This window comes from Pyrgilauda ruficollis, unplaced genomic scaffold (assembly GCF_017590135.1).
Source record: "Pyrgilauda ruficollis isolate IOZ18807 unplaced genomic scaffold, ASM1759013v1 scaffold2, whole genome shotgun sequence".
Taxonomy (NCBI): Eukaryota; Metazoa; Chordata; class Aves; order Passeriformes; family Passeridae; genus Pyrgilauda; species Pyrgilauda ruficollis.
Genome location: NW_024519206.1, coordinates 30,418,240 through 30,444,081, shown reverse-complemented (window position 1 = coordinate 30,444,081; position 25,842 = coordinate 30,418,240). Strand labels below are relative to the sequence as shown.

Sequence of the window (25,842 nt, the reverse complement as noted above, 5' to 3'; positions counted from 1 at the left end):
CGCTCTTCCCGGGAAGGGGTGTCGAGGTCACGGCCGACCCGCGGACCGCGCGGTACCAAGGAGGAACCTGGTCCTGTCCCCTCGGGCCGGGAGCAGGTGCGGGGGCGGTGATAGGGGCACGGGGCGGTGCGGGGCCGAACGCGGGATCACTCCTCCGCCGCCACCGCCCCCTCCCGGCCGGGCAGCGGCGCGGGGCGGGGCGGGGCCGGGGCGGGCCGCTCCTCTGCCCGCCCTCGGCGGCGGCGGCGCCCGGCCCCTTTGTGCCGCCTGCCCCGGCAGCCGGTGGTCTCCGCCTGGCCTCGCCCCGACCCTGCTTCGCTCTGCTCCGGCCGCCGACGCTGTCGCTGAGGGGATCGGCGGGTCAGCCCGCCCTCGCCCTGCTGCGGGTCTTCCCCGCCTCCCTCCCCGCCCCGCCGCCGCTCTACCCCGCCTCGTCCCTCTGCCCCCGGTGCGGGCCACTCGCGGCCGCCTCCCCCGGCTGCCTGTGAGCCCGCCGTGCGCGCTGCCGCCCGGAGCTCCCCCGCCGTCGGGGATGGCGCGGCTGGCAGCGCCCGTGCGCGCCTGAGGCGGAGGGGCGAGCCCGCCGCCGCCGCGGGAGGAGGAGGAAAAGGAGGAGGAGGAGGAGAGATGAAGCGCTTCCAGCCTGGGGTCGCGCTGCTGCTCTCGCTGCTGTGGGAGGTGAGGTGGGCCGCGGGGGGAGCGCTGCCCTGCCCAGCGGCGCCTGCGGCAGCCCCGGGTTCACCCCGCGGGGGTCCGCCATCGGTCGCGACCTGGAGCTGCGCGGCTGGCGAGGGGAGCTGCAGCCCGCAGCCAGCCGGGGGGCGTGCGCGGGAGGTGATTTATTTTGGGGTTAATGTCTTTGCCGGAACGGGCTTGGCTCCACAGGCAGTGCGCGGTCAGGAGTGCGGGGAAGCTGCGGGGCCGGGCTGGGCGAGACCCGGCGCGGCCGCGGGTACGGTGATCACGGGCGTTCGCGGCGGCCGGGCTCGCCGTGTGTCCGGGGTGTCACTGCTGAAGCAGAGGAAGATTGTCCGCGGTGTGATGGAGCAGAGTAACACGGGACCTGTACGCAGGGGCACAGGCTGCTGGAAGCTGCCCTTTCGCAGCAACTGGCAGACTGTCCAGGGGACGCAAAGCCTGCGCCTGTCAGTAAGGGTTAGAGCGACGGTGCATCTCTTATCTTCATTATTCTCTTATTTTCATTTCGTGGGCAAAGTGTCCATTGCGAGGTAGGTAGAGGTGCGGCGGCATCAGCTCACGAGGACCCGTGGCGGCACCGTGCAGCGTGGTTAAACTTCTGGGAAAACCTGGATAGCGCAGCTTTTGTAGTTCCAGCAACCAAAGAAACAGTGAATTAGGAGCTTGCATTAATTGGAGGGGGGATTTGTGCCACGCAGTTCTAGAATCATGGAATAGTTTGGATTGCAAGACACCTTAAAGATCGTCTAGTTTAAACCTCCCTCCCGTGGGCTGGGATGACACTGGATCAGGGGGTTGGGAAAGCTGCTCTTTTTTTTCAGCAGGCGGATGGGCAGATGTTTTCTGGGGGCGAGCTGTCTCTTGGTCTGTGGTTTAACCTCGGGGCTGGGGACGGGCAGGGAGGCAGCAGTGGCCCCCTGGGACAGAGCCGTGCGGGCACGCTGCCATGCGCGGCTCCCGGTGGCAGGCTCGGCAGCGTGCTGGAGTCATCGCCAGGACACGTGAGGTGGCAGCGTGCCGGGGTGACTTCGGAAACACCCGTGGCCTTGTCCTAGGCACATCTCTGCGTTCATAAAGCCCAGAGACAATGTAGCTGAAAGTGTCAGAGAGGTTGAGGAGCTGTACTGCCTCTGTGATAGAGCAGTTTAGACAGGAAATTAATTAATTTTTTTTTTTTTAAAAACAGCATGCCGCCAAACCCATACATGGAAACCAGAGTGCTGGCTGTGTAGTTACTGCTTTTGGTAATGGATATAATTCATGAAAATGATGTTGACTACATGTTTATGCCACCTACGTAGATGAATGATTTCTGGTGTTTTGCCCACTGTGCTATCCAGCAGCATCACATTAATACACGCAGATCAAAATCATCACTTAATGTAAACTCTTTACAGGTTAGTGTAACTCTTTGCAGGTTAATCGATTTGCATCTCTTTTCCCTGGCTGTAAACCTGGCCTTGGTTCTAGCCCTCAATTGCTCTTGACTCCACAGCAGCTCTTCAGAAAGCAGGAGTAGCAAAATGTCGATTAAATGAAACAAACACCACCATTTCCCTGAGGGATTGTGTTCATCTGAGACACTGAAAGGTTTCGCCCCTCCAGGATCTCTTTGATGAGATGTGTCTGCTCTCTTAGCGTGTATTCTGCTGAAAAAGATCATTCGTGCCTGAAAAAAGTAATTTGCATAAATCCTCATTGGATCTAGCCAGTGTTGCTGTTATTTAAGCTTTTGTACTGGTTTTAATTGTGGGTTTCCCCCCCTTTCTCCTTTAATCCTGAATGTTTGTTTTGCCATCTGGTTTTGTGGATTTTTTTTTCTTTCTTGGAAGTTCTTACGTTGCCTCTTAAAATGAGATGGCTGTGTAAATAAGGCTGTATTCTACATGCCCAGAAACAGAGTGCTGGGCATTTAAATAACTTAATCAGAGGCATCTGGTTGTTTTGAAGGTTTTTGGTGCATGAAACTTTGCTGTCTTCTGCACAAAGTTCTGTACTGGATATTGTCTGAAATAACATTGTTGCAATTGTTTTAAATCTGTTGCAGCTTCAACATGATCTTAGTTATTATTGAACAGAGCATGAGCTGAGAAATAAGGTTTTCATTCATCATTTTGCAAAAGGCTCTGACTATTACCCAGGTACTGTGAGGAGGAACCCATTTAGCCTGTCAGAGCACCACTAGTTTACTGGTTCTATCTAGGTTTTTCTTGGGTAGATTACCCAAAATACTTGGTGTAAAATGTTTGTGTATTGCAAAACCACCATTTCTGGTTATATCGATGAAAGGAACGAACTCCTTCACCATTAAGTATACATCAAGTTCATGGTGGGTGTGAGTTCGGATGTGGGGAGTGTGTGTGTTGGTGGCTTTCAGGCTGAAGCCTAGTCAGTAGCTGGCTGTGGCGGTGTCCCACGAGGAAGAGAGGGTTTGCTGTTCCTGATGTGAAGGCAGGAGATGCAGAAGAGGGGCTTGAGGGGCAGGGGAAGGAGCTTCCATGTGCTGGTGGGTGGTTTCATGAAGGTGACTAAAGGCATCACCATTGAAGCAGGATTTACACGTAAGAAATTGCTGGCTCTTGGTACTAAAATGCCTCCCCTTGTTCTAGACAAGCTTGAGAGGTACTAATTATAGAAAAACCAAGAGCACTGTGGTGGTGGGAGAGGGAAATTAATTTTGAGTTTTCTTGTGTGGTGAAGGTTTTTTCACTGCAACCACAAAGACCATGGTGGAAGAAAAATTTCCACCCTCAGGACTCAGAAAGCTCTGCTCTGAGAAGACATTATGAGGGGAGAAAAGCTAAAGATGTCATGTGTTTTGCTCATGACTTAATTGCAGTTGAACAGTTTAGCAAGTAAGGTAAAATGAGGTGGACAATTTGACAGGTAATTTTGGTTCTTGTAGGAAGAAAGGAAGACTGTTGAATCTTTATCTGTCTTTTCCAAATTAATTTGGCTACTTGGAGATAGTCGTGTGTTATTAACTGCAGTTGCTTGATATGCCCTTTTTCACCAGGAGCCTGAATTACGGGTGTACCCACAGTTCTGGGTTATATGATTTCTGCACTCACAAATAACCTGTAGTCTTGCTTGCTGGCTTGGCTTGTGGTTCTGTCAACAGGACTGTATTTTGTCTCAGTTGGCTCTCAGTTTTATAGGAAGATTTGAGGAGGTCCTTGAAGTGATGACTTGTTTGGGGCACATATATCAAGATTTTCTGCTTCTCTTTTATCAGTGATCCCAAGGGCTTTGGTTGTCTGAGCCTAAATGTGACTTTAATGAATAGTGATGTCTTTGGAATGGGGAAAAAAATAAAACTAAACAGGCAGTCTCCCCACCCCCTGATGAAACAAACTTATTTTCAGCCTAAATGAGGGCACCAGTGTCTCTGTGGGGCTTACTTCTCAGACCAAGTGCTTGCTTTCTCTCTCACAAGCTGTAGAAGTGCTGAATAGAGAAGAGCTCAGTAGCTGAAGCTCATCTCAAGGATGGGGAAGCTGAACAGAGCTGTTGCAGGCCAATAGAGGACCCTGTCTGTGCTGCAGCGGTAACAATGGTGTCAATGCTGCAGAGAAGCTTGCTGGGTAGCCTCAACTTTCAAAACTGTCAAATAATTTCAGATGCCTAAACCTCTGATTTGCCCCTATATTGTATCCAGCAGAATCTAGTGATCATAGAGTCCTCTTGTTAATTTGTCAGATGAAAGACACTACACAAGAGTCAAGTGCCTTTTTTAAAAAGAACAAGAAAATGGACATGTCATAGGAACGGCAAAATGTGTTATTTTGAAAGAAAATTCAAGTACTCCTGACAGTCTGTCATACAAGATTTGTTTAAGTAAAAGCGAAGTTGGCTGGTACTCCTCAGTTGGTTAACTGCTGTGTTGAGCTTTTCAGTATTATTTTTGTAAGTGGACTTCAACAGGAGAGATTTTATCAAATCAGAGAAACCAAAAATTTCTGTTCTTCCTGAAGAGGTTTGTTTCTAGTTTTAGTTTGATTGTTTGCATTTTGGTTTTCTTTTGTTTGGCCTTTTTTTTTTTTTTAAATCCTTGTAGGAACAAGAATGTTAAGATGAGGAAAGCCACCAGTCTTAAAGAAAAAAGCTACACATTTTAATCATGGTAGCCACAGGTGGAGTTCAAGAATTTGTGAGGGTTATGGGGACCACTACATACTCCCCTCTCCCCTGTTCCTGGGATTTTTTTTCTATCTGTTAGCGGTCAGATTTTCCTTTCTATAAAGTACTGTAAGAGTGTATGTACCCTTGAATGTACAAATGTGCATGCACACCAGTGTTGTTGTCTCTGTGATGTCCCTCTCTGTGGAATATGGATACTGCCCTGTTGATGTTTTAACTCTTGTTCTTTCAGTGGGGGTTGGGGGGAATAAGGGGAAAAATCTATCCTAAAAATCTGCTACGGAGTTGTTAGTGTAGATGTGGCCACTAACCCTCTCCAGCTTTTTTAGTTCTGGTTACATAACGGATTTAGCAGCTTAAACAATTTCTGGTGGGTTTTTTTCCTAACCGTCCTGCAGCTGGTTGCAGAGGAGCTATTGCATTGCTGAGTGAAGGCAGGAAAGAGCTTTCTTACGATTTATAGTTTGGAAATCCAACTGGTGCTGGCAAGCCTTCCCTGCCTCTTGACAGCAGCGAGATGGGCTGTGATTGCCAGGCGGGGGGACTGAGCTCGCTCACTTTTCTCACTTTGCTCCTGCTGAGGAGGAGACAGATTCCTGTTGGTTGTGGGTACGGAATGGGTGGCCGGCTGCCATTTGCATCCTTTAAGAGGAGGTGCAAATGGGGATTTTTGGGCTTGGTTGGTGTGGGGTTTTTTTGTTTAAATTAGAAGAAGCACCTGTAAAATCTGTTTGTATTTTCTTATGACAGTCAGAAATATTTAGCACTTTCCGTTATGCTTTCTTCATAAAAGGGAAGTTGTCTGACTCTTTTTCCTCTTGCTGCTTTCCACTCAGCTAATGCAGGTGGCTGGAAAGTTAAACTTAGGCAAAGCAAGCCCTTAGACTTCAGGTGCTCTTTTAAAATGGATTTAGCTAAAATCAGTTTTAAAAAGTGGTCAATTGAAACTCTTTGGTTTAATACAAATTCATTTCGGTTTTCTTCACTAAGAAGAGGCTTAGAAAAACTGCAATGAATGTGCCCATATAGAGGCTTGCTCTGGTCATCAGTGTAGGTTGAATTTACAGGCAGAAAGAGATTAATGCTTAAGCTTATGCTACAGAATTTAAAATAAAACAAATATTTTAAATATTTAAAAATATATATCTTGCTGGGGCAAGGTGGCTACAAATTTACTTCAAATTTGTTGTGATATAAAAGTAAAATCCATATGAAAAAACATTACATAAAGCTAGCATATTTTACTTTTAATTTTTGACAACACTGTGTTGCTTTGTGTGCTCAGCAATGCAGCTGAGTTTGTTTTGCTGAAGGTTTTGTTGAAATCCTGTTACAGTTTGTTATGGCAAATATAAACTCTTTGGACTAGCAAGAGGCAAAGCCTTTCTAAAAGCTTTTTTTTTTGTGTGCTTGAACAATGTTTTTTGAGAAATTAATCTTAGGTCTGTCTGAAGTCTGGGGACATACCTGGGATCTTGGGCATTAAATAGCAGTTTAAAGTCAAGGGAAAGCTAAGGTCTTAAATAGTGGATATTATCACTTTGCTGATACCAGAACAGTAAGATATGAGATGAAATGCCATGCCTGGTATTTCAGAAGGGCATGAGAGGAGGCCCTGGGTTTTTTGAATGCTTTTTTCCTTTTTTTTTCTTTTTGAGAACAATATATCTTGACAGGTTTCTCACATATTCAATGGAAGAGCTATCACTGCTGAGTTAAAAACGTCTTTCTTCAGAAGTGTGTCTTCAGCTTCATGCTAAATAGGTGTTAGCTACACCTGTGTTTTAAATAGCTCAACTGAAAATCTCTTCCTTCTTTCTCAATGACTCATTTTTGGTCTGGTAAATTTTTTAAAGGAAAGGAACTAGCAAGAAGTGGTTCCTTATCTGTATCATCTGTATCTCATGCAGTGAAGGTGTGGGTTGTTGCTGGCAAGGGTGGTCTCTAATCCCTGGTTTGCCAGCTCCTGCAGCTCTAGTGACCATGAGACCACTAAAGGATCATATCAACCCACTGATGTTGTGAATGACTAAGCCACAAAAAAGGGTCTGGGGGAAAAAAGAGAGAGGGAATCGTTTTACATTGGTTCAGCAGGGATTTGTGCTGTGGTATAGCATCATGAAACTTGCTGCAAGGGAGGAGAGAGAATGTAGGGCTTGGAGCAGGACTGCTTGTTATGGTAGCACACTTCTTGTTTCAATACATTAGGTATCTCCTAATGGGAATCATAAAATCCTTTTGGTTGGAAAAGACCTTTAAGGTCATTGAGTCCAATGGTAAATTTAACACAGCCACATCCACTGGTAAACTGTGTCCCTAGATGATGCTGCATTTGTACTGGAATGGAAAGCAATCATGGAAACCTTTTATGTGCTCTGCTAGAAGGGGAAACTAACAGAGTATGATTTTTTTTTTTTTTTTTTCCTGAAAGATGCCATTAGATACTACTCTGGAAAAACTAGTAATATCATTTTCCCAAATCACCTGCCATGTGTCTCTCCACAGCAGAAGTTCTCAACCAGGAGCTGGTGGCCTCCCCAGTCTTACCCATCTGTGGGGCAGGAGAGGGTCATGGATGGACACTGTACTTCTGGGGAAGGTCCAGCATCAGTTGCAACATGGGTGGGACTGTTGTCCTCAAGTCCAGCCAAGGGTAACTACAAACACAGCACTCCTCTTCTGCACCCTTTGCTCCACCTCTCTCATTTGGAGGTCTAAAAAAAATACCAAAACCTTGGCCTTTCATTGAAAGTGACTGTGAAGTGATCTGGGCCTTAGTTTCAAAGTTCAGAGGAACTTTCCAGAGGAGTGGGAAGTGCCCGTTTGTGAAGGCTGATGGAATAGGGTGATGGGAGTGTACCTAGACTCCAGTCCTGGCTGCGCACGAGCCCTCTGTAAGCAGCTCACTGTTTCCAGCTGAGTAGGAAAGATGCTGTGCCAGCTGGCTTGGTCTCCCACCTCTGACATTGATAGACATCAGGCACCTAAAGAGCTGGCAGTAGTTTTGAGGATGGATCCTTCCTTCCAAGGTCTTCCAAGGTGCTGCTGGAGTAAGATGTGAGGGCTATGGATTCCAGGAATGTAGCCAATACCTCTAAAGATTTGTCCTTCTAATGTAGTTACATTTTATATTTTCTTATGCCTTTCTAGTTACATGCATTCCAGTCTGTTTGGATCTTCCCTGGGAGTATGAAGAAGTGGAGATCCCTGAAATGAAATTAGTATGAGAGGAACATGAGGATGTGGGAAGGTGGCAGGGATCTCACTGACAGCAGACTGAAGACCATGGGTAGCACTTGTTATACTTGATGTGAGAGGAGCGTTTTGTTGTGTGTGTTTATCTTTTTGGGCCTCAGTCAGTGGCACATCCAGAGGGTTAGGTTGTCAATAAATTAGGAGCTCTGTCAGGGAACATATACTAGCAAAGAAAAATAAAATCAATGAGTATAGTAGCAAAGATGGGCTTCTTTTGCGTTGCTGCAAACTTGGGGTGTTTTGGCAGGCACAGTTGTGTCTTGCTGCATGCATGTCTGATGGCTGTGGGTAGACCAATGAAATTCTTCTGTGTGTCCTGGTCAGAGTCTGCTTTTCTCTGTTTCTGGACAGGAGATTCTCCTTGTCTAACTAGAAAAGGCCAGGTGTTTATACATTGCTGGTTTTATACCACACAGTCCCTTTAGTGTCAACACAGGAGATTGATATCCAACTGTGCAGCACTGTTTAGGCATGGTGATATGATAACAGACAGTGTAAGGGTCTGTACCTGGGGAATTGCTAAGGTGTTGCTCAGTGTTTTGTTTCTCCCAATTTTATTAAATCTCTTCATTGAAGTGGATAGAAAACCTGCTAACTTAGTAAATTCTTTTCTGCTTTCCTCATTATATCTGTAAATGTAAATTATATCTGTAGATATGGTGTTTCTCAGTCTGGGTGGTGGGTGACTGTAAGTGCTTCAGCTTTTGATGCAAAAACCAGGCAAGGATGAGTCAAGCAAGTGTTTTCTTTCATTTCTGCTCCTCATGGGGGGAAAAATGCATCACTCATCGTTACAGGTAATTCTCTCAATACTGGTGCAAGCAAATTGCTGCTGGCTCTCTTACAGTGTGAGTTCCCAGCTCAGGGCCTTATTTCCCTGCTGCAATCAGAGCCAGGGGTTTAACCTATTACAGGAAGGGTAATGGGTGTAAAAGCCCACCTTCAGTTGTTCAAGTGCCATTAAGTTTGGCAGAATCTCAGTCCAAAAGAGAGGACACATGATCTCTGAACACACTGCTTTCAAATGGTCAGACAATTGTCTAGCCTAAAAAAAAACAAGCTGGAGGGAGGATGGGGGCATAAGAAGTTTTAAATCTACTTTTTTGAGGTCTGCTTTTCTTTTTCAGGCTGACATAAGATACTTCTGTCTTGATTGCTGTCTTGCCTATCCTGAGCATATATCAGTAATAATAACCATGACTTTCAATGTTTTGGGCAGCAGTGGTGCAGAGGATGCCTGCTGATCCTGAACTATCAAGTGGCACTGCCATGATGGGCCCCACCATGTGCAGTGGAGTTTTGCATCAGGGACCCCAGTTCTGCTCTGATCTGCTTCTTGACTAAAGCAATTCACATCTCTTGGCTGTGATACAGAAATACTAATAGCATATGGGATTAGGTTTAAACTCTTCAGAACTGGGTCATCCTGTAGTTTGAGATAGTGTAAGATAACATTAGGCTGCTTCATTTTTTTTTCTGTAGCTAAATGATAGTGGTCTCTGTTCCTAAACTTGTGTGTGTCCCTGCATAAAGTATGTTACAGTGCTACACTAAGGCTGTATATGTTTGCCTGCATATTTTTTATGATGACCTGTATTTCTAGGGAAGCTAGGGAGCAGGGAAGGCATAAGTGCCTAATAATAGCCAGATACTACAAGTTGCATAATGTTGAGGAAAACCTAAGGCATTTTGGGTCTTTCGCATAATGCCGGCACCATGCAACCAGCTGAGCTTAGTGCTGAACTTGTAGCATGGTGATAGAAAAATGTTTCAGAATCTGCAGGTGATCTGTAGATCTTGGAGCTTCTGTTTTCTGAAATCCAGGTCTTAGATTTGTTTTTTCATGTGCTGGGGATAATACTTCTGATGCTGACTCCTTAAAGCCCATGGTGAGTATTAGCAAGTTGGGTCTCACTGTGCCCTGTATGTGGCAATCGTCTGGATAGGTGTCTGCAGGGTTCCTAGAAGGCATTGGGTGGGATCCTGAAAATGTTATAGGAGACACATTTGAATATGCCCGAAACCTGGCTGGTGAAACTTCCTGGCATGGCTATGCTGACCCACACTGCCAGCTCTGTGTGCATGTATGCCTGTCACAAGGCATACATCCTGTGGGCAAACATTTAGGTTGCAGCTTCACCTGGTTTTCCTTGTGGACAAAAACCATGGGCACAGCTGTGGCACAGAGCCAGGGGGATTTGGATTAAGCTTGTTTTAATTCTGTAGTAATCTTGACTTCCTATTTTTATTAAAGCCCTAATCCTGGGCTCCATCTAAAGGCCTTTAAAAGTCAATGGAGACATCCCACTCGCTTCCAGTGTGTGCTGGGACAGGCTGCCTGAAGGGTGCTGGGTGCCTTTGGTTTAGCTGTCTCAACCAGCCTGAGGTGCAGGTGACCTTTGCTCTGTGCAGCTTCTGGAGCCCTGTGGGCATGGATGGTGGTGTCTTCCCTGGGCTGAAGACACACACACTGAAAAATTTGGTTGCCTTGAAGCAGCTCGTGCTGTCACTCCTCTGTGCACCTGCACTATGCAGCACTATGTCCACCCACGGAGCTGCTGGTGTAGCTCTCCTTGGGGAAGCAGCTACTTCAGCCAGCCACGGTCACTGTCCATGTTGCATAAGGAGAAAAGCATCGTAGTGATTATATAAAAGAGATTATGTAACTGGGTAATTTGGTAATCGCCTCTCTGGTGAACGCTAAGAATAGCTTGTGAATATGCATTTATTTCTGTGATAGCCATCCACAGTGATGAAGTGCTGGAAAAAGTGGGTGCTGGGCAGTGGCACAGGGTGAAATACTTGTGCCTGCTGTGTGTGTGTTTGCAGAGACTTTGCACTCTGTGCTGCTGTGGTGAGGCACATCAGCTGCTGGTCCCCCTGCCCCCCATTGTGGTGTGACCTGCTCCACAGGTGCAGTGAAGGTATCCAACTGCTTTTGATAAACCTGTGCCACCTGCCTGTGGCATCTGTACGAGGCTGTGTAATACATAGGCAGAACAGATGACGGAGGAAGGAACACATGTTGTTTCTCCATGAATTTGGGCCATTTTCTCTTTCTCTTGCTTCCCAGAGCTATCTGTTTTTCATGCTGAAGTTGCCAGTACCTCATCCCCCCACCCCAGCCTGAGAAGTGTCTGGGAGGTGCTGGACAATTTCCAGGATCCTGGTGAGGAGCAAGAAGGCTCATTGCCTGCTTTGAGAGAACTGAGAAGACCGTGTGTGCTTCAGCCCCACTCTTACTTGCATTGCTGTTCATGGGTTTATTCCTCTCTTGCAGAAGGGAAGGTGACTCATTAAAAAAAAAAAAATCAGATTCTGCCAAAGTCAGTGAGAGCTCTCTGATGCTAACTGAAGTCAAAGGAGAAGCTGTGCAGGAGATGGGTGCTGTTCCTTGTAGTCTCTTAGTCCTGAAAAGGCTGTGCAAGGGTGAGCTTGGGAGAAGGCAGGAAGCTGGATGACAGGCTGTGGCAGGGGTGGAAGCGAGCCAAAGAAACTCTCTTAGCACCAGTGGTTCATTTGGTAACATCAGTCCTCCTCAGGCTCCAAAAATGTTCCTGCAGTTTTCACATCAGCTTCTGGAGTCTGGGTGGCTGCTGGCTTTTTGTTGTGAGTTTGGGGTTCTTTTTAAGTTTTCTTTTGTGTGGTTTCAATTTGCCTTCCCATTCACTGTCCTGAAGGTACAGTTTGCCAGCTTTTCCCATTGCTACAGCTACTTCTTCTCTACCTTGAATTGCTTTTCCAGCTCCTCATCTCTTGCTGCCTGAAGCTCAAGCTCTTTAACCTTATCTTCAAGCTGCCACATAATCCTCTCTCCACCTACGGCTCTGACCTGGTTTCCTCCTCCTCCTCCCAGCCTTGCTCTGGACTGTTGTTCCACCCTTCTTGGCTTAGGATGGCTTTCTTCTCTCTTTTCTGCATTATTGATTTCATTATTTGCAATAGTTTCCAGTTCCCTGGCTGCTGCATTCCTGTTGTCTTTTTAATTTTTTTTTCCTGTGCTTTCCTCTTTCATTTCTTTTCTAGGCTTTCTTCAGTTCCATCTATGATTCAGCCCTGGCATAACCACTTCCCACATGGATTTTGCCTCTCCTGTCATTTCTTTACTTATTCTACTTGCAGAAGGAAAGGCTGTACCATCTGCCCTTCAAAGTGCCTTATAAATCCATTTCCCATGTATTGCAGTTAGGTGTTGGATGCAGATTTTTAAAAAATAATTTAAAATCCTTTTCCCTGGAAAGAAATACAGATTTTCATCCTGTCCCTTTTGCCTGAATATCTGTTTCCTAGCATGTTTTTTTCTCATTTTTGTATGTTAGGCTAGAGATTTGAGAGTTCAGTTTTCAGCTTCACCCCAGAATTCTCTTTGCAGAGTGGGTGATTCCTTGTTGCAGTTGGCTGTCTTGTACAGACCCCTTCTTGGTATTTATGCCTTCTCTTTTTAGTAGGGTATCAACCCTGGAATATGCTGCTGTTGTTTTCAGGGCAAAAGAGTGTTAGGGGAGTGTTCTTAATAAACATATGGTTGTTGCTTAATGTAGATGGAAAGCAGGCAGAGGAGACTGCATGTGCAGCACCTTGTGAACTGTAGAGGATAAGGGCAGGCACAGACCATGGATAATATGAAATTATTTTGATGCCATGTAAATTCTCAGATGGTTAATGGACTTAATTTTTCAGTCTCAAATCACTCATCTGGAAAAAGATATGACTACAGTTGAGAGTTTTTGTGCAAAAGCATGTAAGGATGTGTTAGAGCTGTTACGGGAGCTTTTGTAATGTGAAAACTGTTTAATTTGTAACTGTACAGATACATTAAGAATAATCTACCTGGGCTGATAGGCAAGTGTGAAGTAGTGAAAAGATAAGGAAGCCAAAATTCATGTGCTGTGTTAACTTTTTAAAACCAGTGAAACCTAAATGGTATCTCATTTGCCTCAATTTTAATGAAAGGTGTGTATGTAAACTCCTGCCTGGGATCAAAGAAAACCATTAATCCTTAGTTTCACGTGGATGAAACGGTTCAAGGTGCATAAGTATTGTATAAAAAGGTGTGAAGGCAGTTTCTACATCTGGTGCAGAGACACCATACAAGACTTTGCTTTACTTTTGTCTGCTTTGCCAGTGTCACTTGCTGCATGTATAATCAGATTGACTTTAGTAGTAATGTTACCTTCCTTGTTCTGAAACCTGCAGATGCAGGCTTTCGCCATGTGGGTTGTTAGTGTGTGACAGAAACCCTGGGGTTCATCTGGGGCATACCAGTTGTATTGGATGTGAAGGCAGAACTCTCTCTGGTAGGAAGGAGCAGAATGGGCTCCATGTTTTGGAGTTTGAACTCCGATCCTAATTGGTCATCTGTTCCCTTTGAAGAAAATAGGCTGTGAAGATATTAAATTTCTTATGAAGGTTCAAGTTCAGTTGAATAGATTCAGTTAAAGATATTTCCAAAAGCAAGTCCAGTGGAGGAAAAAAATGAGCAGTGTCTGCAAATATCCCGCTGTCAGGAAGTGCCTGATGGAGCCAAATTAATAACTTTTAAGAAGTTCCCTTTTGAAATGTTCCTGCAGCAAGCTTTTAAAAAAGATCTAGAGAGGCTTGAAAACAGGAACCCTTTGTTAAAGGTCTTCCCTTCAAGCAAGAACATTTTGACATGACATGAAGAAAGGTTATAAAGGGACAATTAGTACTGGGTTTCCTGATACTGCCTAGAGAAAGCTTGGCAGGCTTTTTCGCTGTGGTAGGGATGGCACTTGTAATCTCAGTGTCAGTACTAGCAAGTGTTACTCTAGCCCTGCTGGTGACTCCCGGGACATCTCTCTGAAGGTGACTGCCTCCTTGTGTGAGAGGGTTATAAACACCCAGCTCTTGAGGAAGGACTGAGGTCTGACTCTGAGGCCATCTGCAGGAACAAATGACTCTTCCTTTGCAGGCTTGCCAGATGTGTCTGGACCTGACTCTCCCTCAGCCTCACAGGTGTTTTTGCAGCCATTTGATGGCAGGGATGTACCACCTTTGTGCCTGTGGCGCTGGTATGATGGTGACAGCTGACAGGGCTGGCATCCTTCTGCTGGGCTGGGTACAGCTCCTGCCTGCCCGCTCTGCCTGCACTGGCAGGAGCAGAGGTGCTCACACTCGGATGCTTGTTCCTAGAACATGGGCTGAAGGTGGCAAAACTGCATCATGTGCCTGACTTTAATACCTGGCTCTTCAGCTGCTGAAAAAAAAAATCATCATTCTTTTCTCTTTCAGTGCTTTATGTTGTTCTGGAGGAGAAATTCTTTCTTAATGATGTCCTAGACTGATATATGTTCTGTATTCATGGTAACAGCTTCTCCAACTATCCATCTTCCAAATTAGATTAAATCTATTTGTACATTTATGGTATTTCTTAATGCTTTATTCAAACACAAGTAATCAAATAAAGAACAATTCATGCTGTTATGCTTCAGAAGTTCTTGCCAGTACTTAGATTTTTATGGGAAGACAGAATTTTGCAGTTGATTGTAATGGCAAAAAGTATGCTCGTCTGCCATCTCTCACAGAAGGATTTCATAGTACTTAAGCAATATTAAATATGTTGTACCATGTTCCAGTCACATCTAGTCCGGATGTGCAGCCTTGTACAGATGAGTAAGTGGGCAGAAAGTATTGAAAATGTCGTGCTGGGTCTTTGTAGCAGGATTAGAAACTTTGGATTTCTGATTCCTGGTTTTCTAGTCCAGTATAAGGCAACTGCTTTGACTTTACTATAAACACTATGCAACAACCCCTTTTTCCTGAAGTTATAAACATGGGAATTGTTTTGTAAGTTCCAAGCAAGGCATCTTGTCAATGGCATGAATCTCTACAGGCATGTGAGTGGTCTGGAGGAAAATTTCCTGGATTGGACTCTTCTCCGTGTGGAATTAACAAATTGTAACCATTATGTTTATTCAGTGTGTCCTGTTAGTAGTGAATCTGAGATCAATAGATAACTCCAGATTCTTACCCTTAGTCTTTTGTTTTATGTATTTGCACATTTACGACTCACCTGTATTTGTATTGGGATTGTCTTCTAGACTTAATGACTTTCTGATGATCTAATTAACCTCAGCCTGTTAGTGATGCCAGTATTTATTTGTGTAGAATGTGAATTAATGAAAGCATCCACCTGCATCTCACCTCTTTGGATAGCTGACTAAATCTGTTTAACTTATTGTTATCTTCATAGTGCTGCACTCTGAAATACCACAGAAACTAACGCTTGTGTGGGGTTCTTTGTTTTCCCCTTTTTTTTTTCTTTTTGACCATTCATTACTATGCAGTCCTAAGACAGTCTAATATTTGACAAACTTGGGTCAGTGGTGCTGAGTAGATTAGGTCAAAACAGTATCAAACTTTCAAAGGCTTTTTTATTGTTTTAGCACTTCCAAAAGCTAGGGAATTGAAAGTCCAGGTTTACAATATGTGATGAGAGTGGAACTTCTGAGAAGAGCTTGGCATTTGCCCAGGGTGTGGGAGGCCAGTTTTGTTTCCTTTGTGTCTTCTGGATGAGTCCTTGAAAGAGTTCCTACCCTAGATGGGGAATACTAGAATTGACTTATGTCAATGGTTGACATTATCTCTCTTTTCCACTTATGTGCTCTAAGCTAGGTGGAAAGCTTCACCATTTCTCAGTGGTTTAGATGCTCTTTTAAGAGAGAGACCTGTGTTTGCAGCATTTATTCCAATTATACCCCTTCAGAGATTGAACACAGAAGTTGAAAGACAGAAAAGGGTGAGACATTAGGTCTATTGGTTGCAATAACACAGTGTGGCCTTGTCTTGGGGAGTGCTTACATGGGGAATTTGAGGCATCTGCTTGTGTGCTTTAGAAAAAGAGATAATTCTGTCCTTGCTGCATTTTACACAGTATCCCAAAAATTTTGCTACTATTTCCTGATAGAGATAGGATGCTGGTGAAAATAGGTCTTTGTACCTATATTTATGCATTTCATGCAAATGTATAGAGTGCATAAATATATGCATTCTGTTTCAATGTTGAAAAGAAACACTGCCAGCACAAAAATTTGAGGTTCTGTCTCCTGCAATTGCCTGAAGTTAAATTTTGTTCACTTCCAGGAGAGCGAGAGAGACTCGAGTCCTTTTGGGTGGGAGATTGGAAAACAGACTTGCCATATCCTGGCAGAACACATTAGCTGGGCTGGGTGGATCTTGACTGCAATTGCTACTGCACCCTTCCCCTTACATCTCTCTGTTCTGCAGATGTGTCCTTTTGGACACCTAACAGATGCAAAAACCTCCAAAGGAACATTTTTGTTTGTTTTTGCTTTAGGAATGCAGGAAACACAGTTTCAGGATCTGAAAAGTACAGATATGTGCCCAGCTCTCTAATATGAGAGGATTTCTCCAATGATTTCTCCAAAAGTTTCATATCAATCTGGCACTATCTGGAGTTTACCTGCTGCTACATATGTAATTCATGTGATGACATGAAATATTTATATTTAATAAACAGCTCATAAAAATCGGTCTTCCCTCCTTTTTATATTGAGAGCACCTCACGGCAGTATCCTGAATGTTGCACATCCAGGCAAGGACTGTGGCAATAATGGAGAGATATATTTCAAATAATCACCATTCCTCTCCAGTAGCTAGGGAGATGGGAAGGTGGTACAGTGGAGGATGCCGAGAGGGCAATGCCTAGTATACTTTTTCCAACCTTACTGACTGTTCTAAAACAGATCCATACAACATTTAGGCTGAGAGTATTAGTAGTATCTTTTCTAAGCACCAGATTTTTTGCAGGGCTGTTGTATTCCTGACATTGCTGTGCTGGTTCATGGTACCTTCCTCAGCTCCTTCCTGTCTGACAGGGACTAGGTTAGGGAATTCATGCTGAGGCTGGTTTTGCTGCTGTCATTTTCCTTTAATGAGCATCTTAAGGTAGTCTTAGATACTTACTTCAAGTTTTATTTATGTGAACTGATGAAATGTCCATGGAACTGGATGTCTGCTACATTAAGTGGTAAGTTTATGCATTCCTAAGTCTGTCTTGTGTCTGCTGCTCTAATTGGCTTTATTTGTGTTTTTTTCCCCTGAATATTTTTAAATAATCCAATTATTTACATTTTTTCTGCATAGTCTAGTTTTCTAGTTTTGTGTTTCTGTGGCTGGTGACAGGGCTGGTAAATCAGGATTGATTTAACACTAGCCACCTCTTTTGGTAAGAGAGACCATTCAAGTGCTCTATGCAGTGAAACCAAAAGAAAAGAGATGAAGAGTTTTCAAATAAAAGCATGCATATCAGCAGCATCAGTCCTACAGTTCCTTGTACCAATGTGTAGAATTGGCACTCTGAGTTTCTTGTTGCACACTGTGGATTTAAGCTGGGAGGAAACCCTGCATCTTGAGCTTCTGATCACAATTTTATGTGCATAAATAGTGCTGGATTTTACAATGCCCCCCAAGAATTATCTGTTCTGCTATCAGACAGTCTCAAAACAAGCTGCCTACATGTGTGCCTTGCAAATAAGCCTCAAACCTGACCTGGAGGGACTACATCTGTGGGTGGATACACAACCCAAGCTCCCCACCTCCTCAGAGCTCTGCCCCTCAGATGAGGCTGTTGGCAAAGTTGATTATGAATCCTGGTGATGGGGATGACTTTCTGTTTGATGAAGAACTCAGTTTTAACTGTTGTTAGAAAAAAACCCTTACTTCTTGTTGTAGGTTAAGAAGGAAGTGAGTTTTTTGGGAGGTTGTGGTCAAACCAGTCAGTGCTTGGATTTGAATATTGGCACCTGGTTTGGCCACTGAAGGTATGGACCGCCTCTGAGAACACGGGGCTAAAAGAGCAGAGAAGTCCCACGGGAACTCTCTTGGTCCCGGTCCGTGAAGAGCTCCCCTGCCCGGCTAGGGCTGGCTGGGGGAGGGGAAGCCATGCGGCCGGGTGAGGTAGGCCGGAGCCTTGGGCAGAGGAGGGGGTGAAGGCTTTGCAAGATGGAAGGGTGGGGGAGCCCTGAGAAGCATCGGGCCTCCCCCGCATGCCCCCCGGGAGAGAGATAGAGAGAGAGAGAGAGAGAGCCAGTGCCTGTAAGCTACCTTGAGGTTTGATACCGTGCTGGCAGCACGATCGGCCAGAAGAAGTGGGGGATGCAGCACTGGGAACGGGCCTCCATGGGTGTTCTGGGCAGACAGAGGCGAAGATTTTAACCCCTTTCTAGAATAATGGAAACTTTACAACTACTGATCCCCCTGAATCTAAATGAGAGAGAGATGAACCAAGAGGAGATGGACCAGTGTGAGGAAAGTTGGTGCAAGTGAGAGATGTCCAAAGAGGTGGGAAGAATCCTAGGTGGGAGGAGATGATGGAGTGGCCTTGGGCTGGACTCTTTTCTTGTATGGCCGTGGACAGACCCATGTTTTTCCTGTGACACAGAGACTGCATTTAGGGGGAGGCAATGCCTTGAAGCCAAAGAGAGTGCAGTGAAGCAGTGGCGTGAACAGAGACGGAGGAGGAGGGTGTGGAATGCCCTCTGCCTTCTGTGGAGAGGAAGATCTCTGTTCATGAGGCCCCTCGGCCCCAGGGGGTAAATCTGGGGGGGACTGGTGTCCTGAAGTTGAGAGACTGCTGCTTTTGGAACTGGGTGGAGCATCCTTAAACGAGGAGCCCTAAAAGCAGTCCTGGTCCATGTGCAGTGGTGAGAGCACTGGACATGGAGGGAAGAAGGCACAAGGGCAGATATTCTCCGGGCGGTGCCACGAGTGACATGGAAACACTGGAGGTTTCAACTGTGTTTCCGGGGGAAGCCTATGGTGCAAGGGGAGACTCCTCTCTCCCTGATGGACTTGTGAGTTGATTATTTGAGGGGTGGTGATGGACTGAAAGTTGATTATCTGAGAGATGGTGACTGGGTGAAAATCTAAGGTGTCATTTTATGCTGTGGAGGAAATGGGGGGAGGAGGAGGAATGTATTTGGAGGGTTTTCATTCTTAGTTTTGTGTCTGTTCCTTTTTAGCTGCTGTAGTTAATAAAGTTTGTTTCCTTTATTCCTAAGTTGGAACCTGATCACATCTCACAGAATCCACTAGGGAAAGTGTATTTTCATGGGGGCACTGGCATTGTGCCAGCCTCAAACCATGACACTTCTTCAGAGCTTAAGTTAGAAGTAATCAGTTTCCTCATTCACGACTTCATGTATTTGACTATATTTTTCCATCCAGTGTGTTTTTGTGATCTACTTTACTCTCTAGGATGCAGTATAAAAGTATGGCCTCATGGCTAAAGGCAGTGTCACTTAGGAAAGTGGGGTTCTGCTTTTGGCTCTGCTGTCAGGCATGGGCACGTTTCTTGTAATTTTTGTCCCATATTCTTCTTTTAGTTTAAGAAATTATAACTTATATTCATAGCTAGTCTTGGAAGCTGTGAAGTAAAGCCATGGATTAAAAGCCATAGGAAAGACAGGTTTCAATAGATTGAATTGAGCAGATCCTACCATTAACAGAGATGAGGAAGAGGGATCTCTGGTATCCTTTTACTGAGTACTAAGGGTCATGACCAAGTACCACAGAATTATCTCTTGCCTTGTTGTTTCTCACATCAAGCAATGCTCGCTCTGACTATGGGCTGGGGGCCCTCTTTCAGTCTGTATTGTTTCCTAGTCAGGAGGATTTTTTTAGCTAGTGATCTTAAGGCCTTTAATAAAACCTTGTTTTTTAAAAAGTAAAACAAGATCTGGATATCAGATCTTTTTCATTCCCTCTATTCAGGGAATGAATAATGTACACTCTATCCCTCTTTTTCATTCCCTCTATTGAGAAAGAATCCCAGAAGTTAATCTTTTTTCCACTTTGTTTAATGGCCTTGATCGCATCTACTTTCCTCTTGGCCTGAAAAGCCTTAGGCAGTGCTTGACTTGTAATGCAGTTGGCATTGTATCTTAAGGAGCCACAGACATTGCCACTGTGTAGAGTTAAACTTTGGTCCATTATTTGCCAGAGCTGAGCTATCCTGTTCCTCCTGCGCCTTGATTCTGGAACCTGGGTACATAATTTTGCAAGAAATAAGTAAGTTCTATTTAAATCCATGCAGTTTTGGTCTGAGATTTGTCTTCAAATGAATTTTAACTCCAAGCAAAGTTATCTAGAAATGTTATCACAATGTTATCTAGAAATTATGGATTCACCATGGTTTTCCAGATGTTTGTCAGAAAATGTTATAAATGAGAAATATCTTCCAGAAGCTTTTTATTTGTCTGAAAGCCACAAAAAGTGTTTTGTGTTTCATGCCATGGTTCAACCCTAGCTGGCAACTAAACACCACACAGCTACTTGCTCACCCTCTCCTGGTGGGTGGGGAAGAGATTCAGAAGGATAAGAGCTGGTAAACTCCTGGGTTGGGATAAAGACAGCTTAATTGGGAAAGTGAAGCAAGGGATTTATTCACTGCTTCCCCTGGACAGATGGGTGTTTAGCCATTCCCAGGTTCCATCACACGTAACAGTTACTTAGGAAGACAAATGTCATCACTCTGAATATCTTCCCTTTGTCCTTCTTCTCACACCTGATATTCTGAGCATGACACAATATAGTATGGAATATGCCTTTGGTCACTTGAAGATAGCTGTTCTGGCTCTGTCCTCTCCCAGCTTCTTGTGCATCCCCAGTGTCCTCCCTGCTGAGGTAGTGTGAGGCACAGAAAGGGCCTTGGCTCCGTGCAAGCACTGCTCAGCAATAACTGAAATATTCTTGTGTTATCAACAGTGTTTTCAGCCCAAATCCCAAACATGGCCCCATAGTAGCTACTGTGAATCAAATTAACGCTACCCCAGCCGAAACCAGTACATTCTACTGCTGATTCCATCCCATTTACATGCTCAGGTCCCACACTATCCAATACATCCTCATTGACCCCCACCACCCTTCACTCACATCCTTTGGTATGATATGTAGATATCATTTCTTTTTGTCAATGAACATAGGGTTCATTTAGTCCATGACTTAGGGGTTCCATCTCTTACAGGGAGCACTCAGGACAGGAGAAATGGTGTGGAGTTACTTGTATGGAATTACTGGGCACCACAACCAGCTCAGGTCAAGTCACTGCTGCATTTGCAATGTTCCTTGTAAGGTTTGTCCTCTGTTTTTTCAGGTGGTTTCTGCTGTAGTAATTCCCATAACAGAATTCTGGTCCCTTTGGACCAGACCTTGAGGTTTAATAGTGCAATGAACTTGACCCTGCTACCTCTTGGATTTATCCATGGACTGCATTCCTTAGGGTTGTACTTGCCCCAAGTGGAGCCTTATCTATGAGCCAGGGTGTACCTGCTGTGGCATGGATGTACCTGTGGGCAGAGTTGCTTTGAGATGTGCCTGTTCCAGCATGGCCTTTTATCCATTGGCCACAATCCCTTTGGAGGTACACCTGCTGCAGCACAGACATAAGCACAGCTGCAGTACCTGCTCTGGCACGGGCTTTTCTGCAACCACAGGCGCTCTGGAGTGTTCTGCTCCGGTGTGGATTTATCCACAGGTGACAATCCCTTTGACTTGAGTCACACTGGAATTCCAGCCTGTCCAACACAGCAGCGCTGCTCTGGTCATCTGCCAGCCCAGGCACATCGCCACGGCTGTTATCAGAGTGTTCCCAGGCACAGCAGAGTAAGATGATAAGCAGCACAGCAGTACAGGAAGCAGTGAAAGCAAAAAGCAGCCAGTAATGAGCAGCAGACCCTGACATACAGTAAGGCAAGCAAGCCGTGCAGGCACAGGGACCTGCTGATTAATAGCCAAACAGCAATAACAGCTGTGAATTCTATCTAGCCCCTTTCAGTCTAACCTGTTGTTGTCTCCAAATGTTCAAACCCCAGGCTGCCAACCAAAAAGGATGGCTGTGGTTTAATTCCAGCCAGCAACAAGGCACCACACAGCCTCTTACTCTCACCCAGTGGAATAGGGAAGGGAATCAGTGGTAGAAGTCAGAAAAAAGCATGGGCTGAGGTAAAAGCTGTTGAACCAAGGGTTGCGCACACTAACAGAACAAAATGAGGAATACATCCATCGCTTCCTGTGAGATGGCAGGTGTTCAGCCATCCCCAGAAAGTCAGGGCTCCATCACACATAGTGGTTGCGTGGGAAGATAACCGTCATCACTCTGAACATCCCCCTCTCCTTCTTCCTCAGCTTTATATATGCTCATCATGATGCTGTATGATATGGAATATCCCTTTAGACAGTTAGGATCAGCTCTCCTGACTGCATCTTCCCAACTTTTTGTGCACCCCCAGCCTTTTTCATGGACATGGTAGTACAAGAAGCAGAAAAGGCCTTTTGAGGCTGTGTAAGCACAGCTCAGCAATAACTAAAACATCCCTATGGTATCAACACTGTTTCCAACACAAATCCAAACTAGCTACTGTGAAGAAAATTAACTCTACCCCAGCCAAATTCAGCATGATGCTTTCATGAAAAGCACCCTCAGTAAGCTACCGTACAGACCCATCCATGTGTTATGTTGCTCTTTGGGAGGTGTTGGTCAAAATGGAACACCTTTATGAATCCTCATCTAGCCAGTTCTCAGACCATAAAGTTCAGTGGGACATTTGCAGGGGTGAGAGGAGATGCTCTTCCTACTTGTCGTGGTTTTGTGTTTAATTGGATGGTCTGTGTCTTGCAGGCATTAAGATGATCTTAGTGGCTGTTTATGCTTTTATAAATCTGCAGAATCATGGGGTTTGTATTCTTTGGCTGCAGCTATACAGAGGAAGTCTGAATATTTAATGGAGTATTGAATACTGCATAACTTTTCCATGTATGAACTTGGAGAAGGTGTTTTGATGGATTGGTTGGTTTGCTTCTTAAACTCTGTAGGGTCAGAGATCATGTGTCTGAAATGTTTTATATATCTTGCATAGGTTTTTAGGTAATTAATATTTCATGCATGCCCCCAGATATGTGGTAGTGGTTAAAACTCAATTAAGTGGTGATTATACAGAATTATGAGTATTTCATTTATTTAATATGAAATAGGAAAAAAATTATATTGCTGCCATGCTGGTTTTATTTCAAAAAACTTTGTCAAGATTAGCAAGATTGAAAATCTCCTTATTGTCCTGAATTTATTCTGCTGAAAGAATGCAAGTATTTATTTGAGGACTTGAAAAAATGGATTCTGTTGTCTTCCTTTATAAGGATGTTTCTTCTTGCACCTTTGTAAAAGGTTCTGTGTTGTTCACCTTCAGTTACAGAAATACTGTAACAGTACAGACAGAAATACTGTTCTGTTCACACCATTTATTAATTGAGCTCTTGGTAATTGTATGTTCAGAAATATGAGTGTCTGCAAGACTGAAAGTAGTTGGTTGGGTGAGACAGGTGTCTGTCTGTGTCTGTACTCTGTCTTGGATGGTGGCAGGTGCTGTGCCAGGAAGGGCCACAAGACTGCTCACTGCATGAAGTCCATTCCTTTCATGCCTCCCCAATATATGGACCACTTGGATCAGAGATACTAGAGTGTAGCTCCCTTTTTATTGGGTTTAATTACTGGTTTGGATCTGTCTTCCGTGGATTTGTCTAGTTCCTTTTGGATCTGTCTTCTGAAGTTTCCTGTGGCAACAGATTTCAGATTTTGTCTGTGTGCTGTGTAAAAAAGTACTTCTTAAATTAATTTCCTGCTAGGAAAAGGGACACTCATTGAAACTATTGTTACAGGACTTGGCAAATAATAGTTCTGTACTTGGCCTCATTTAGCTGTGCATTCAACCTTGCTTTTCCTTATCACCCAGACATCTGTTTTCCAAGTTGAATGCTCCCAAACCTTTTAAACCCTTCTTGAAAGGCAGCTGCTCCATCTGATTATTCATTGTAGTTTTCCCTCCCTGTACGTCTGATTTCTAGCTACAAGCACTTCTTGGAAAGCAGAAAAAAGAACTAAGCGATGCACTCTAAAATAGGGGAGGAATTGGTGACTAGTATCTACTGAAAATTTGGGATTCACCTCCTGTGTGGAAAAAGAGCTCAAACTGATCTTAAAATACAGCTAATTACAATTTTTAAGCTTTCACAGAACTGTAATAAAGTAACTCATTGGTTTGAGTTGGATTCCAGTAGTGTTACTGACTTTTAGTTGCCCTTATTCTGCAAGGAGTTATTAGTGGAGTAAAGGACTTTCCAACACAGGGAGCTAAAGAGCATGAAACCTACCAGAAAAGCACATATTGACTCATGCCTCCTGAAGCTTCACTGCTTTTGATGGGGCTGGCTAAGGGGGAAATTATTATGTGCTCACCTCCTTTGAGAGAAAGTAGTCTAGTTGAATTTTCAAAATTCAGTGCTCAGAGGCTTGCTGGAGCATACCTGTAGGAGGAGATGGACAGATTTTAGCCTGAAGGAGTGTGGATAAGTGCAGCTGTCAGAAGACAGTTGGAATACATGTCCTGCTTCTGCAGCCAACGCTCAGCTCCCTTCTGCAGCATGAGCATAAAGGCTGCTCATCATCACAACTGGCTCTTCAGAGCTGTATTACATAATGGAAGTTTTATTATGCAGTTTGTAGCTGTTATTTAGGATTAAGTTTTGTTTCATATAGCTGTCCTGCCGCTGCTGTGGTGGTGTCTTCCAGTGGTAGAACAAACAGCATGGCCCATATCTGTTCTGGGTCCTCTTGCAGTGAGCTGAGTAGTTTTTCATATAAGAGGCTCAGTTTTGTATCCTATGAAACTTTGTTGTAGACAAAGGAGAGAAAGTAGAATTTGTTTTATTAAGTTTGATGTGGGGAGTGTGTGTAGGAGTTTGCGGGGAGTCAGGATGAGGTGTAGGTCTTCTCTATCTTTTAGCCTCCTGTTGAGGGAGTACAATTTGATAGTTGGTGCCTGTTGGATTTTCTGAGCCACTGATGCCTTTATGGTACATCACAAACATCTGTTAGTGCCACAGCTGGACTGAGAGATGGCAAAGGCGCCCATGCCAAGATATAGGTCACGAGATGAAGTTGGAACTTCGAGGCTGTTGGTGTCTATTAATTGTGCTCTGCCCTTGAAATGGTAGGCAAATTTGACCACTTGTGGATGTATATGGAGAGTCAGAGATTAATGGAAAATCCTCCAAACACATTCTACTCTGTATTTTGCCTTCCTTATCTAATCCTGTCATCCCAGTAGTGCCACTGTGGTCAGAGTGGTGAGATGCAGGGGGAACTGAAACTTCTGCAGATTGTTAGCGTTCATATCCATGTAATTTTCATCCATTTCAGTATGGCTGTAAATAAAGAAAATTGATTGATCCTTTTGAACATTAATTTGGTTGTCTGGACTCAAACTGCTGGTGAAGGAACTGTATTGTATGCTTTGTTCTGTGTTGTAGCAGTCAGATTATATAGTTGGGCTGTTAACAGCTAATGCTTGAGTGTGTTTTACATTAAATACTGCAAGTCAAGTTCAGCTGCTGGGGATCTTACCTGGTGGGTTGGTTGCTTTTTTTGTAGGTGAGCTCCAGGTGTGGGCCTATAGTAACTGTAAGTTTGTTCGTCAACACAGAGGTTTTTTGATAAATCGTATGCCCATGATTTCAATGTTCCTCATGGAAAGCCATAAGGACTTTAGGTGCTGCTTTCTCAGAGACGTGTTGCTTCTCTGATTTGCCCTTTCTTTTTCAATTCAAATGCATGTGGCCTGGGTCACATAGGTCTTTGTACATTTTAGTGTTACTACATTTTGCTGATGTATGGCTAGTATTTTTTTTTTTTTGAGAAGGGCAGTTTTAAGCACA

The 25,842-nt window shown here is 44.4% G+C and overlaps 1 protein-coding gene across 1 annotated transcript in view; it reads left to right on the top strand.

Moving 5' to 3' along the window:
* The first annotated feature begins 224 nt into the window (after window positions 1-224).
* Window positions 225-25,842, top strand: part of VOPP1 (VOPP1 WW domain binding protein) — a 63,761-nt gene continuing 38,143 nt past the window's right edge. Inside the window, exon 1 of the mRNA XM_041466726.1 lies at window positions 225-678. Within this exon, the coding sequence (XP_041322660.1) occupies window positions 628-678 (51 nt within the window). The 5' untranslated portion in view covers window positions 225-627. The remainder of the gene's footprint in view (window positions 679-25,842) is intronic.